Source organism: Geospiza fortis, unplaced genomic scaffold (assembly GCF_000277835.1).
Source record: "Geospiza fortis unplaced genomic scaffold, GeoFor_1.0 scaffold41, whole genome shotgun sequence".
Lineage (NCBI taxonomy): Eukaryota > Metazoa > Chordata > Aves > Passeriformes > Thraupidae > Geospiza > Geospiza fortis.
Window position 1 is genome coordinate 17,156,121 of NW_005054299.1, and position 15,754 is coordinate 17,171,874.

The 15,754-nt window shown below is 45.6% G+C and overlaps 1 protein-coding gene across 3 annotated transcripts in view; it reads left to right on the forward strand.

Moving 5' to 3' along the window:
- The window catches only part of VIT (vitrin), a 53,844-nt gene that overhangs the window by 34,778 nt on the left and 3,312 nt on the right, over window positions 1–15,754 (forward strand). For 2 of the 3 annotated variants that reach the window (XM_031059438.1, XM_031059439.1), the window contains 7 exons: window positions 148–210; window positions 4,297–4,344; window positions 8,758–8,820; window positions 11,475–11,622; window positions 12,232–12,335; window positions 12,832–13,058; window positions 15,081–15,594. In XM_031059438.1, the coding sequence (XP_030915298.1) occupies window positions 148–210; window positions 4,297–4,344; window positions 8,758–8,820; window positions 11,475–11,622; window positions 12,232–12,335; window positions 12,832–13,058; window positions 15,081–15,594 (1,167 nt within the window). The remainder of the gene's footprint in view (window positions 1–147; window positions 211–4,296; window positions 4,345–8,757; window positions 8,821–11,474; window positions 11,623–12,231; window positions 12,336–12,831; window positions 13,059–15,080; window positions 15,595–15,754) is intronic. The other variant, XM_031059443.1, reaches the window with a different exon arrangement.

Genomic DNA, 15,754 nt, shown 5'->3' on the forward strand with positions numbered 1-15,754 from the left:
AATTCATAATTTCCATCTTCCTTTTCTGTGTGGTTTGAAAACATGCAGAAAGACAGTTTGGGACCACTGCATTCCCTGGGATGATGCTCCTCTCTCCCCACCCACTGGCATCCATTTAACCTCTTGCCTCTTTGTCTGATCATGCAGGTGCTCAGCACCAAGAGCCTGTTGCCACCTTCCAGAGGGCTGCCAGCTCTCCAGTCCACCTGGGTGAGCAAGACTGCTAGCAGCAGATTTTCCACTCTCTTTAACAGTTTTAGCAACCACAAATTAGCACTTGTACTGCACTTTGTTTTCCTGGAGGAGGACCAGGGCAAGACACGTGCACTGAACACCAACTAGCAGCTTCCTGAAAGGGGAAGGCAAAGCAAAGCTCAGTCACAGATGACCTGGTGTTTCAGGCCGTGGGAATCAACATCTACAAAGTGTTTTCAATTTATCTTATCTGTTAGTCAAAACAGGAAACAAACAACCAGCTCTGTGCAGCCCTTCAGGTCTTTGGGAGAGCTAGTTCCTCTGTTCCTGTGGTTTCCAGAAACCTCTAGGCTGACTGTGAAAGTAGAGGCTGCTTTTAATACTGAGAGTTGAAACATCACCTGTACTGTTCTCTCTTCCTGGAAGTGCAATTGACCCTTCCCCAGCAAGCAGCCCAGTGAGCAGGCACTTCCCAACAACTTCCCAGGGGCTCCAGAGCTCTCAGCACACACACCAATCACTAACTCTCCCATGATGGACAGCAGAGTTTCTCAGGGACAGATTTTGCCTGGGAGCACCCGGCAGGGGGGGCAGGATGGGAGCCAGGTTGCAGCAACATATGCAGGGCTGCACCGAGGCTGCAGGGCCACAGAGCCCCACAGGAGCAGCAGAGCAGGTCCAGGGGTGGTTCCCAGGATGACCTGACAGCCCAGGCTGCCAGGCAAGTCCCCAGCCATGGGGCAGGTCTGACCAGCTGAGGCAGGGCACCAGGTAAGGGAGGCAAGGTCTGGGCTGAGATAGTGCAGCACAAGCCTAGGCACAGGTACAAGGAGCAAAGGAGAGGGTGTGCACCTCTGTGCTGTCCCATGGATGCTTCCCACAGCCCTGGCCAAGGCAAGGGCTGCCATGTACCAGTGCTGACCTCTGGCATGGGCAGCCAAACCCACTGGGAGGGAGAGACTGCAGCAGATGAAGGTGTCCCTGGGCCCCGAGGGCTTTGGTGAGAACCGGGAATCACAGGAGGAGTATTGTGGCAGGGAAGAGCCAAGTGGTCATTCACATTGAGGTTAGAGGATGTTATTATGCAGGATATGTTATTATCTTTCCAGATAATTTCAGTCAAGTAATCTCACCCAGCAGTCTCTTGGTCAAAATGACAATTTGTAGTTGGTCTAGTTGCAGCATATTTAAAATGCACTTGTCCTAAGATGTACTCCATTCCCTCACTTTTCTACTCCTCATTTCAATCTCCTTCTCTTCTTTCTGTCTTCCATCTGTGTTTGTCTTTTTCATACATTTTTGTCCATACCAAATGATGTGCTGGCTAATTCTAAGGCTAGCCAAATCTTTGCCAGAAAAACAGGAGAATACTGCTGAGTCTTACTTAAATCAAAGTCACTATTTCACCCCACCTAATTGCTTAAGGCACCTTAAGGTCACCCTAAAGAGATTAAAAGGTACAAATTTTCCATCATAAATTATTCTGCTTTCTTCACCACAGAACAAGAAGGGAAAAAAATACAAATGCATATTTGCTGTATTCCCAGTAAGTCCTGATCCTTTTTTCAGTCCAGAATGTGGCAGCTCAGATGTGTTGCTTTCAAGCAGCAAACTTTTCTAACAATCAAAGGAAAATTCCTGAACAAGTCCTTGCTTTCTTGGAAAGGCAGGTTGTTCTTAATCCCACCAAGAGCGTGCAAACAGCAGAGATCAATCCTGAGAGCTTGGCCATGATGTTGAGGAACTTCCTCTCATCAGCTCAGGCTGCCAGAAAAGGAAAATGCCTTCCCCAACACACCAGTTACTTGTGCAATGCACATTAACTCCCTTGAAATCCCATACTCACTTAGTCTTGAGTTTTTAAGAATGTTTTTTAAAGCAATTATGCTGAATAGTTTTGGTGGTGTCTTTTTTTTTTTTCAAGAGACCAGTCTTGGAGTATCTTAAAAATCAACCCTTTTTTTAATGGGCATCTTCGAGCGAGCCCTAGTTATAAAAATAATAATTTCACTTTCAGATATACATTTCATGGACAGCTTTCTTCATTATGTGTCTAGGACAATATGCAATAAATAGAGCTTTATCCTGGATAAACAGGTCTCTCAAAAAGCTGTATGCTCTGCATATTTGCAGCCAGCTACTCCAAATTCTTATCCTGTACTTCTCTTGTGTGCTTGGTACTTATCTTCTTCATTAGGATAGTAAACTGCCACAGAAAGTTCTAAATGGGTGAACCGAGAAGACTGGTTGAAGAAACATCAGACAGCTACCCACAGGGATTTGGACAGACTAGAGTACCTGTGGACATCTGAGCTGAAGAAGTTGTTAATTGTAAATCTAGAAAAACCTCACCATTGTTCCTACTGATAGAAACCAGTCTTTTTCAGCATCTCCCTGTCTTTCTGAAAAGCATCTGCCTGTAACATAACAGAGATGTTAGAGAAGCCTGGTTTCTGAGGGCGCTCCCTGACAATGAGGTGGCAGCAGAAACAAACCTGTGACACGTGAGATGAGCACATTCCATTGCTCTGATCCTTCAGCTCACATCCCTACATATGAAGAAGAGAAAAGAGGGCAAATCTTTGTGCAGCTCCTCAGCTGGTCCCATTTGCCATACAGTTCCTACTGGTTTAAACAGGTTTGCCACTGCAACTCACAGAGCACCATATTTGTACAGAAGATTTGAGAAGTGCAGGGTCTTCTTCATAATTTGCTCTTTGTCTGTTTTTTCTTTTTGGCTGGTCAGGATGAAAAGCAGCCTCATATGAATCTTCCTTTCCCACGGTCACTGGTGCTCCTCCAGCCTGGGAGGGGGAAGAACACCTTTGGAGATTATCTACTCACAAACTGGTTTCATTGACATTTGTTCTTCTCAGCATTCAGGAGACATGTTGGCCACTTTGATAACAAATGAGCATCAACCCTTCTCTGTGGGTAGGGTCCTGTTCTCTGCAACCATCACCCCTAGCTCCTGTTGGTGCTGTTTGCTCATGGCTCTGCTGAAGGATGTATAAAACTGGCAAATAACACTGCCAGAATATAGAAATATTCCTCCTGGTTTTCCTCTTGTTTCTTTTCCCATTACCCAGGTCTGCCCTTTCTTTACCTGATTTCTCCTTCTAAGTACAATCACAAAAAAACTTCTGTGTGCTTCATGATTGACTTAGCCCTTTGCTGTCCTCAGTTTTTAGATCCTTCATAGGGTGTTTAAGTAGTGCTTAGCATAAGGAGGGAAATTACCCTACCCTAAGGGAGACCACGCACCTTATTCAGCCATCAGACTCATCCAACAAGTCTTCTTCCCAAAGAGAAGCTGGCAGCTCCTCATGGGAAAGGCAATCTAAGGACAAGCTCAGTGCTCTCTAGGCTGGAGGACACTGGCAAGCTCATGCACAACTTTGTTGAAGCCTATATTGTAGTTCACCCACTGCCTCTGGTCAAGAGCACGCCAGCTCTGTGCAGCTTATTGAGTCTCCAATAGAGTTAAATCTTTTCTTCCTTGGATTCCCAGGAACTGTTTCTGTCCTAGTTAGATGCAAGGGCATTCATCTGGCTGCAACCCAGATGCAAAACATCACTTTTGGAAACATCTGTCAGCAGGTTCCAAAAACAAAGACATTTTGGGGTTTATTTATAAGGGTAGAAATTTAGATGAAGTTATCTATGCCTAATAACTGTGAAGCAATTTTTAGAGAATTTCTTTGTGCTTTAGTGGGCTGACAGGATAGAGAAATCTGTAGGTGAGAGGTCCTCGCAGATTTTCAGTGAGAAACAACTTAAACAAAAAAATATACTGCAGTCTCTGCCTCAGTATCAATGCAATTTAGAGGAACAAGACCAAAACAGATCTAGTGAGGTGTATTCAAAACCTTAAAAAAGGTTAGTGCTCGGAGGGCAGGGATACAATGCTCCTAATTACGGCTTGAAATGTGCACATAAAAGTTCCCAGGTTTACTGATTTCCTTGGCTCCTTTGTTGTTAATTTAAGTATTTGAGTTATTGTCTAAACTGACCTCTCTTCATTGACTCAGAGCTGTGTGACCCCTAGTATTTGCACTACTATCAGTTAAAGTTTTTTTTTTTCTCTTTCATGTGTGAAAGCAATGGAAATAGACTCATGGAAACCTGGACTGAGCCTTTTTGACACAGGTAAATATTTAAAGCATCCAGTAACTAGTCTGGGAATAAGTGGTTTCCATCACACATGGGTAAAGCTAAATCTATTTATTCATCAGGCCCACGACACTGGTGATAACAATCTCGTTCTGAGAAGTAATTACAGCATTTTAAATTGTAAATAAGGTATGTTATTTACATCTTAGCAGATTATTCTGTGCTTTCGTCACTCTCGAGTTCCTGCTTAAAGCAGGAGCAGAAGAGAGGAGCTCTGGAAAGAGTTGGCAGCTACACTGCAGGAAAGGGATTCTAGCTACTGGAATCCATTTGTAAATGAGAAGGTATTTTGGGAATGCCACAGCTGAGATCACAGTTTAGAGCTGCAATCAGTGCAGAACATGACAGATTATCCTGATGTCAATGTACTTAGGGAAGACATTCAGATAAGAAAAGGAGGGTTTGTGTCAAACATAAAGAATAATGAACATCGTTGAAATTTTCTGACATTTTATCCTTCAAAAATGACAATATGGAGATAAGAATATTTTATGAGTACTGGTGAAGCAAAAAAACCCCTACATTTGTAACAAGCTCTAGTAGCAACAAGACCAAGACTTGTGCAACCCTTAATCAGGAGCAGCTTCCAACTGCAGATTTAACAGCTCCCTTTCCTTGGGAACATTAAAGCAGACTGCACAAGACACAGATCAATTCATGACATGGTACTCTCCCTCTCCCCAGGGGCCTCACCATCCAATACAAGAGATCTTTCCCACCACAGGTTTTGATGCTGGAGAGGGCTGTGCTGGTGGCCCTTGTAAAGGCCATTCCCTTGAATATTCTTCTTACTTCAATGCTACCAGTGTGCTTATTCAGGGAAAACTACAACATGAGGACCAGGGTGCAGAGGGATATTTTGAGGCAGAAAATGACAGATTGCATTAAATGCAATGAAAGGTTGGGCATGGGGGAAGGGATGTTGTATTAATAGTATCTCAGCAACTGAAGTGCCAGCAGAGACTAGTGTGATAAAGTCTGATGGATTCAGATTGTCACTTCAAAGGAGTGGTTTCTGGCGTGGATGTAATCACTGCTGTCTTACTTAAATGAATGGGAAGTTTAATCAGTATGGACAGCTGTGACAGTCAGTGAAGGGAACTTTAATTAGTATGGCGTAGACTGCCCACGCAGTGAGCTGAAATTCCCATGGCAATACCAACAATAAATTGGACTGGCAGAACAGGGAGCCCCATAGAGACTGACCACCTCCCCAGTTAGTTGGGGAAGAGTATTTGGTGGGTGACCTTATTGTTCCACTATGCACAAATCAGCCAGCTGACCCACAACCTTCAAGACCTGATAATTGCACTGGCAAATAAAAATGAAAAAAGCAGCACTGCCTACACATGAGTTTTCCATGCTGACAAAGCTAATGTCAGCTGTATGCCTGGGAAAAGAATATGGATTTTACAGGATGTACATAAATGCATGAGGCAAATAGCTATCTATGAATTATCCTTCATATACAATTTAGTTGCTAAAATGGATGGCACATGTTAATTTCTAATTTCACGACAGTGTTAAATCCACCTACTTTCTGTTCTGCAAATAAGGCAAGGTGGGGGGGAAATGCACATATGGGATACCAAGCTGGCACATGTAAGATATGGTCTGTGCAGGCTTCAGGATGAAGCGTGGCTTTGGTCTGTTGCTGAGGAACTATTATGTGTCTGTGTAATTAAAGTCTGTACTGGAACATACACAGTCAGGAAGGCAGGCTGATGACTATTTCAGGTTAAAAAAAAAACTACACAATCATTTTCATCCATGTGGTTGGCAAAGAGAGGTTGTGTATGGCCAAATCATGTTGCCTTTAACTTCCACATCAGATAAACTAACCAAAGACTTGCATAAGACTTGCCTTCCCTCAAAGGCAGGTTTGGTTTGTGTCAGCAAGACTTCAGGCCTGAGAGGTCAGAAATGTTTCCTGCAGCAGATATCACTGGATATCTGCTGCAGGAACTGTTTGGTGTCAGCCCTGTTCCACATTATTTTTCCTCAGTCAGGAACAGGTGGCCAGCCTCAGGCAGTGCTGCCCCAGCACCACCACTCTACCTCTGCCGGCTGGTGTTTCCTCCATCCAAATGGGTTCCCATAGGCAAATACAGAACACCAGGTGCACTCTTCCCTGTTCCCTGCCTGGGAGCTCATCCCCAGTGCGCAAGACAAGAGGCAGGAGCCAGCAGAGTGCTGGACAACAGCTCCAGCCATAAGAGATGAAGCCAGTCAAAGCCTGGCTTGCCAGCCTGCTTTTGAATGCATCCAGACTGCTCTGGCACAAGAGGGCCAGCTCCACTAACTGTGGGAGAGGCTTTTCTGTCACAAGAGCCAGTGCCAGGATGGTGGAGAGCTCCTGTTCCCAGTCCAGAAAGTATCTTGTCCAAAGCTTGGGCAGGAGCACAGGGAAGCTCCAGGCACTGCAGGCACCACAGACACAGTGACAAAAAGCAGCACCAGCCCTGGAGCTCTCCTAACCTGGCCAGACATAGCAGGGAAATTCTCAAACAAAGCACACAAAGCAGTCACCAACTCTTGCTGTAAACACAGTAGGACAACTCTCTGTGCTGTTTGCCTGCTTCACTCACAGGCAGCCCTGTGGGTTCCCATACAAGGCCAAGCCCAGTGCTCCAGCCAGCGCCACATCCTGGCTCTAGCAACAGGCAACAGCAGATGCCTGGGGACAAACAAAGCAGAGGTAAATCACTGCTTTGGTGCTGCTGTTAGCAGCTCTGTTTGGTCCCTGCAGCAGAAACTTTCCGCACTGGCAGCTGAATTTCAAACTGAGAAGCCAAAGCACCCCTGTCGGGTACGGATGCTGCCGTGTGCTGAAGCCTCCCTGCAGGGATCAGTGCCAATCAGGTCAGCTTTACACCAGGTCCTGCACACTCAGACTTAATACAAACACGGTCCCTCACCCAAAACTATGTGCAGATTTCAGCATGCAGCTAGAAGGACTCAAAATGTTGTATCTGACAATTATGAGAGGTAAAATTTTAGACTTAACTGGAATAGAAATAGGAGTGGTTACAGACAGGGATGGAGCTGGTACTTCCCTCCATTTTCTTCACAGTACTCTGCCTTATTATGGCTTGGTCCTTAATACCTTCAGCAACCAGCTTTGGCTGTCACATCTTCCATCATATTTAGGTGGTGACCTTCCCTGATGTCCCTTTACAAACACTGCCGCTCTCATGCTTGGCTTGCTCATGGCTGCCTGCTGTGGAGAGACAAACTCTGTGGTACCTAGTAATTTCTATACTTCTCTTTATAGAGCTCACACTTTCTAAAATTCCTTTTTCACTGTGTCTCTGAAGTCAGTAATCTTTCCTCAGCTTACTTGGTGATGAAGATTTAAGGAAGTCTTCCTCCTAGTTTTCTTTAAAAATCTAACATGCAGTTTACAAAAATAATAAGCTGTTCTGCTGTTCTTTAGATCAACAGCTTTCTGGTGAGTGTTCAATTTGTAGCTTGTCTGATCACTGCTGTCTCTTTTGAGGATTATCCCAGCTAAATCCCCTTAATCTTGTCATGCTGTACTGAAAAGACACATCTCTTTTCCCTTGCTTGGAAGGGAGATGCTGGACTGTAGGAGAGTCTTGACAGACATTCAAGTCATGAGTGAAGTCCAGCATTTTTAGACCTGATGCCAGCCTGATGGTGTCCTGTAAGTCAGTACCTTTCACAAGGCCATCAACTCATCATTTCAAGGCTGCTACCACCCAAATACTTCACTAGAATCCACTAGTGACCCATGAGACTTTCCATCGACTTAACCCTAGCTCTGTTACCCTGTTTCTTTTGTGCTTTGCAAAATAACCCAGACTTCTAGGGGCACCTGAGGAGCTGTGGCTTGCATTGCTTCCCCAGCTGTAATGAGCTGGAGTCAGCTGCTGCCTGTGCTTTCCTCTCCAGACAGAAAACAACTTGATAAATCTGTTGTTTATCCTCTTCAGACATTGTGCAGCTTATTGTAAGGCACAGTGAGCCAGTGGGGTGGCCGTGCTGGTTTTCAGGAGAAGATTGCCAGGAGTCACCATCCCACACGGTGGCCACCAGCCACACTCAGCTCCTGAGGAGCCCACTACTTGTGCATGATGCTCCCAAGCCCTTGCAGTTAGGGAAATGACTCCCAAAGGGAAATGCCTTAAAGCAGGTGCTAGGAGAGATTTTGGTGGCATTCCTAGAAATGTCTCTGCTCTTGTTTTACCCCAGGAGTGATGTAGATGAAAAAAGATAAGCTCCAAGGATGTCCTCCCCATCCCCATTTCCTTCCCACATCAATCCTCAGGCCAGGGGGTCTCTGCAGTGACCCTGTTCCCCACTTCCTTAAGGAGCAAGGGCAGCCACCAAGCACACACTGATAGATCCTTTCCTTTTTCTGTTTAGGCTTCAGTTCAAAGGAAGAATTGAATCCAAAGCCGCTGGAATCCATCTCCCAGGGGAACCAGAGTATGTACTTCAGAATTAACTTCATAATTAAGCGACATTATTAATTACATATTGCTAGAATGCATTCAAATTAAATAGAAAAAGGTAAGTTTTCAAGAAAGCCTAAGAAAATCCAGGAGCACATTTTTCCCTTGCAGAGAAAAAGTGAGCACTCTCTGCTGACCCCTCATACACAGAACTGGTTTTTGCTTCTACAGGGAAGGAAATAACAGCCAAAATTTAGCTTACCTGGGCAGTGAGATGGTGGCTGCTCCCTACCACCTCTTCCCAGGCAGTATCAGCTCCAAGCTCCCAGAAGAGCTCCTTCACTCAGGTACTTTGGTGGCAGAGGACAGCAATCCAGTGCGCTGCAGAGCAGGCTCCCATGGCTATGCTGTGTGCAGGCACCCTTCTCACAGCAGTGGGTGGGAGGGAAGGAAACCACCTGAGAAAGGGACCCAATGCCTGCCACAGCCAGGAGGGAGAGGATGCAGAGGGATCATCAAGGATCACCCAAGTTCAGAGAAGAAAATGCAGATTCCCCTACTCTGAAATCTTCTACAGCCCTTTAAGAAGGCAGATTTACCCATTATTCCATCTTTAGTTGAGGCCCAAAGTAGCAGAAGAAAGAGAAAGCAAGTTCTTAGTGGATAGATGGTGTTGCCTGCCACCTCTTCATTGGAAGCCACCCCAAAGAGAGGGTTCACCCTTCCAACAGTGCCTGGGTCCTCTCTTGCCCATCCTCGGGCAGCTGAACACTGTCTGGACTCTTTACAGTAACTACTGAACCAAATGTCTATGTATTCACAGGAATTCCTCTTAATATTTAAAGAATTCTTTTCCCTATCAAAGATGTCAAATACACCTGAAACTGATACAGAAATAAGGGAAAGAAGAAGAAAAAGGGAAGGCTCTGCCCTACAGAGCCCATTGCCCTGGAGAAAAGCAGAGCTTGGTGCAGTGAAGACACCAGCAAGGACAGCTGTGTTTCCAGCGCTTAAACTGAAATTAGTCACACCAGAAACAAAATTTTCATCCCACTGACAACTCTAGGACCATAAAAGTCCCGTTTCAGATCTTGCCTCCCTGCAAATCAGAAAGTGCTCACCTCCCTATGAAGGACCTCAGCCTGTGCTCTTGCAGTGTCCCTCTCATGTCCCAGCACTGAATCAGAATCCTCCCCAGAAACCAAGTCTGTCTATAAGTGTATGTAAATCTTTGCCTCCCCAGACCCTGCTGGCTAACAAACTGCCCACTTCCCACATACAGATCTCATGAACTAGTTCCCTTTGAAGGACAAGAAATCCAGGAAAACTTGGCTGTTAATTGAAGTATTTGTTGTGGGTTCCCGACCCTGCCTCACGATGTGCTGTGAGCGGACACGGTTCTCAGTCACGCTCCTGTAATTCAGCATTATTAGAATTAGAAAAAAGAGACAGCTATGGGAGAAAAAATTGAAGGTAATGAGATGGGAGGCAGTTGCATAAGCCACTAAGAACAATTGGTGCTTTGTAGCCTTCGGGCTACCTAATGATTAAAACACAGTAGTTTGAACAGTCTGATTGGTAGGAGGCATCATCAGAGGGAAATCAAGAGATGGGGATGACCCAGACGCTGGAGGGGGAAAATGTTAATTAGCGCTCTAGTTAAGCCAAATTTTGATCCTGCTCCAGTCGCAGACCGAAGTGGTGAATGTTTCACCACTAGCTTAGAGAAATGTGAAAGTAGGTTGGCAGAGATAAAGACAGCATTTGCAGCACAAAGATGAGGTTCATCTGTGTAATTAAAAGGAAGACTTTGTATGGGTCCAGGCATACCTTTTACAGAACATCGCTTTCAGCCCAGAGAGGAAACACACAGCACACTGCTGCTGCTGCACACACGGGTACAAGGCTACAACAACATGCAAAGGAACAGTCCCCACTCAGTCTGAACATCCCAAGCAAAATCACCATCCTTGATGTTAGCTCCAGCCCAGAAGGAAACTGATGAACAATTCTCATTCAGAAGTGTAGAGCTGCCAGGATTGTTGTCAGTAATCCTGGATTGCAATTGCTTTGAAGAGATCCCACAGTGTCCTTCCCCCGAGGCACATCCCAGGCATCACACATTTCAGGAACTTCCCTCCCTTCTGAGACACATTAACACAGTAACTGTTCCTGTTATGTCTATTAGATCAATTAAGTCCACAAGTGTCACCAAGGAAATCTCCTTAGTTTGTCCTCTGCAGGTGGCCAGACCACAAAATCCAAAAACCATGGCTGGTTTTACAAACTCCCATCACCTCTGGGCTGCAAATAAAGTGCGCTGAGCCCAAGACATGGCTCTGAGGGCACAGGATATACAAGTCAGCTTGCTCCTGTGGGGCTGACCTCCCTGACCCCCAAAATGCCGTGCTCCCAGACTGACTCCTGTGAAAAGATTCTTGCCCTTTTGTCACACAGTCAATCTTAGATGTTTTATGGGACAAAGTCATGCCAAGAACTGTGTTTACCAACCAGTAGGACAGACTTGAGCTGCCAACTGTGACTTGTCCTTGTCAAAGGCTTTTTTGTAGAGTTTACACAGCAGGACAAGTCACTGGATGCAGAGTTTTTAGGTCTTTGCTGCTTGCAAGAAGCACAGCAATCAGAAAGGACTAAAAATATTTCCCGTGTTTCTTTATCTCTCCTCAGATTGCAAGGTTGATTTGTCCTTCCTAATGGATGGGAGCTGGAGCATTGGCAAACGCCGCTTTCAGCTCCAGAAGCGGTTCCTTGGTAACATGGCTCAAGCCCTTGGCATCGGCAGTGCTGGTCCTCTGATGGGCATTGTTCAGTATGGGTAAGAGCTTCCCAGACATTCCCATTGCCACAGGACATGACTGCACACTCTAGCAGCTGTAGCTCTGTAGCACTCACATTGCCTGAAAAAAATCCCTTTGCCCAGGATTTTTCTCCTGGGAAGCTGAGAAGCCTCAAAGAAAAGGAAAACAATTCTTTTCTCATTTGCTTCTCCTGTGTTGCGCTCACGTGTGGAATGTGTTTGGAGATTGTTTACCCACAGGTGATATTGTTTCATTGGATTCTGGTGTAAGTTGTTTTGACTTTTGGCCAATCAGTGCCAAGCTGCGTCGAAACTCTGGGAAGAGTCACAAGTTTTCATTGTTATCTTTTTAGCATTCTTTCTGTATTCTTTAGTATAGTATCATATTCTTTAATATAATATAGTATAATAAAGTAATAAATTAGCTTCTGAGAACATGGAGTCAGATGCATCATTCCTGCCTTCGTGGGGACATTTCCCAACAAATACAATATAGCTCTAAACTGATACGTGCTAAAGGCCTCCCTCCACCTTGAGGTCAGGAGCCAGGTAGCACAGACCAGCCCTATGGCTTTTGTGTTGTATGTGAAGAAAAACACTGACATTTGCTCTAATTTCTCCTTTTAGTGATGACCCTTCCACAGAATTTAATTTAAAAACTTATGCCAACTCCAAGGATCTAAGGAATGCCATTGAGAAAATTCAACAGAAAGGGGGACTTTCCAATGTTGGTAGGTGATGGGACTGCTTGCACTTCCTCCGCTCAGGGAGGGCTCCAGAGCCTGGGCTAATAGCAAGCCCACACCTCCTCACAGGATACAGAGGCTGGGAGCAAACAGCGCTTAGTGCTGGGGCCAGGCTGGTGAGGGAGCACTGCTCCCACCATGACCTGCATGTGTTGATCCCAGGCCATGCAAATCCATCACAAGTTGACAGGACATAGAGGCAGTTCCCATCAATGCTTTGGGGATCCTTGATAACCCAGCTCATCACCCCCAGCCTCTATGGGGCATAGGGAGGGCGTTCAGTGCAGGAGGGCTTGGGAAGCACTGGCATCAGTAGCAGTGGTCTCCCTTCCTGCTCACACAGCCACTGTGTGAGCTGCTTTCCCCAGCTCTCTGCAGCCTCCAACACTTGAGTCCGCTCTCTGCCTACTATTTAATGGGATATTATCAGATAGAGTGCTTCCAGATCCATAACTCCTCATCAACTCCTCTTCTATTGCAGGGAAGGCACTTTCATTTGTAAACAAAAACTTCTTTCTGGATGCAAATGGAAACCGAGGTGGAGCACCCAACGTGGTTGTAGTGATGGTGGATGGGTGGCCAACCGACCGAGTGGAAGAGGCCTCCAGGCTGGCCAGAGAATCAGGGATCAACATTTTCTTTGTCACTGTTGAAGCAGCTGCTCAAAGTGAAAAGCAGAATGTTATTGAACCGAACTTTGTGGACAAGGTAATTAGTGGGCTGAGTCTGACCAGGACTGAGTCTGACTAAACTTTCCAGCCTACTTTGTTCAGGGCATTTCCCTTTCCTTCTTCTCACTAATGGTTATTTCTTTTCCTTCTTGTCTTGAGTCTTTCTGTATGAAAACCAGACAGTAATGCTGAGGTCAGAAAGGGAATGAAGTCAGTAAAATTCTGGTTAGAGGTACATCATTGAGCAAATGGCTTTTGACCAAGTAAACCTTAGCACACACCTGCAGTTGTACTGACATGAGCAGCTTTCCAAATACAGAGTAAATGACAAAGTACAATTGCAGCTTGAGCAATTTGGAATTGTTTTTTACACAAACTTCTTGCTGTGCATCTCCCACTAGGGAAAGGGTGAGGAGCCCTGTCAGTCTAATGTCAATGTTGCATTTACAAACAGGTTCCACATAAGCAAAGGTTGGCACAGTCCCAACATAAGCATATCCTAGTTTTTCAGCTATACTGGATAACTCAAACATTCTCTTTTCACTGTTGATGAAGTCTATTTTTCAGTTACTTGTTTCTGCTGCTATGGACTTCATGGTAGCACTTGGAAAAAGGGTAAATCTCTGCCATATGCAGATAAAAAAAGAGAATGCAAGCTTTGATTGATTTGTGTTTGGCACCAATACTAGCTGTCTGATAACAGTGCTTCAGAACAAGCTGGTACCCAGTTAGGGCATGAGATACCTACCAAGTGACAGACCAGGCTGGGCCTAGGAAACAGGGTTATCTGGTATTTTCAGAAAACAGATTCCCATCTGAGCTGGTTCACTCTGCCATGAAATAATCTCCCATGAGTTTCAGAGTTGCTCCAAAGAGCTGCACTATCTCTGGTCAGCATATAATTGGATTGTAGTCTCATTTGCATTTAATGTTTTTTAAAGAATAAAGCTACAGCAAATCTCTGCAAACCTGCCAGGGACACAGCAGAAATGAGAGCAGAGTGGGCTCAGAACAGAAAGGTAAGGAGGGAATGGTGGCTTGATACTGCTGCATCATAACACTAAAATAGAAGTGAGACAGAAGAGCAAATGAGAGCAGGACACCATGAGGAACCCGCACTGGAGGGAACTGTAACTCCCTTGGAGCCGTTAGGCTTTGTGCAAGTCACAACCAGTGTCTTGGTCTTTAAAAACAGTCAGATACGCACACCATCACAAAGCTGGTGGATAAAGCCTGGTTTAACAAAATATTCTCACCCAGAGAACTGAGGAATTGGCCTTTAAGAAGCACTAAAGCCAAAGACAATTTGATCCAGCCTGTTTGCATCACTGTCCGCCTTGCCCCACCCTTCTCCTCCTCCACCCCTTGACTTTTCCCATGTCCTCTTCTGTGCCAGCCCTACTTCCTACCCACACTCACCTGACTCCCACTGACCCTATAGAAGCTGCCCACAGATCTGGCCCTTATGAGTATTTACTTATAAAAGTTAATGGGTTTCATTTTGGTTTTTTTACTATTTGGCAGAGCCAACACAATGAGCCTGGGTTTTCTTTGCTGAGAAAGGTATGAACCAAGTTATCTGCAGCTTAAGCCCCAGGTTTCACTTCAAAGTAGTAGGGTTTGTCAGCAGGCAAAGCTTTCTTTCTTGTCCTGAATGACAGGAGCTGAAGTTGCTACCTGGCAAACACACTGTAATGTCCATGGGAGCCACACTAAGAGCACCTCTGTGATTTGGATGTTTTTCCCACGAACAATGTGACTCACATAAAAAAGCCTGACAGGTGGCAAACTTGCTTTTTACAGTTTTTTCACTACTATAATATCAGCTCCATCCCACAGTTTAAAAAAAAAAAGGCAGGAAAAACTGTCACATTACACAAGTATCTGTGATGTTACACTGACATCATTTCCCAGGGAAGCAGATGGTGATTGCAGGAGAGGCCATTTCAGACTCCAGCACTGCTCTTTCCAGGAGCCTATATTTACAATTTAGCTACATCCCCTAGCAGGAACAGACAGACTGAATTTCCATTGCATTTATCCTTGTGTTGCCTCGCAGGCAGTGTGCAGGACAAGTGGTTTCTATTCCATCAATGTGCCCAGCTGGTTCAGCCTGCACAAGGTGGTGCAGCCCCTGGTGAAGCGGGTGTGTGACACCGAGCGCCTGGCTTGCAGCAAGACGTGCCTCAACGCCGCCGACATCGGCTTCGTCATCGATGGCTCCAGCAGCGTCGGCACCGGCAACTTCCGCACGGTTCTGCAGTTCGTGGCCAACATCAGCAAGGAGTTTGAGATTTCGGACACCGACACGCGCATCGGGGCGGTGCAGTACACCTACGAGCAGAGGCTGGAGTTCAGCTTTGACAAGTACAGCACAAAGCAGGACGTGCTGAACGCCATCAAAAGGATCAGCTACTGGAGTGGGGGAACCAGCACGGGAGCAGCCATCAGCTACGCCTCAGAGCAGCTGTTCAGCAAGTCCAAACCCAACAAAAGGAAGATCATGATTCTCATCACAGATGGCAGGTCTTACGATGATGTCAGCGTGCCAGCCATGGCAGCTCACCAAAATGGTAAGGTCTTCTATCACTGCCTGCTCTCCCCTTGTGCCTCAGCACTTATCCAGGCCAGATAAATGCAGCTTGCTGTAATTTGAAGGCACTGGATGAAACCTTATGAAGCAAGAGTAGTACTTTTCTCTGGATTCCCACTGAGGTCCAACAAGATCAGCAT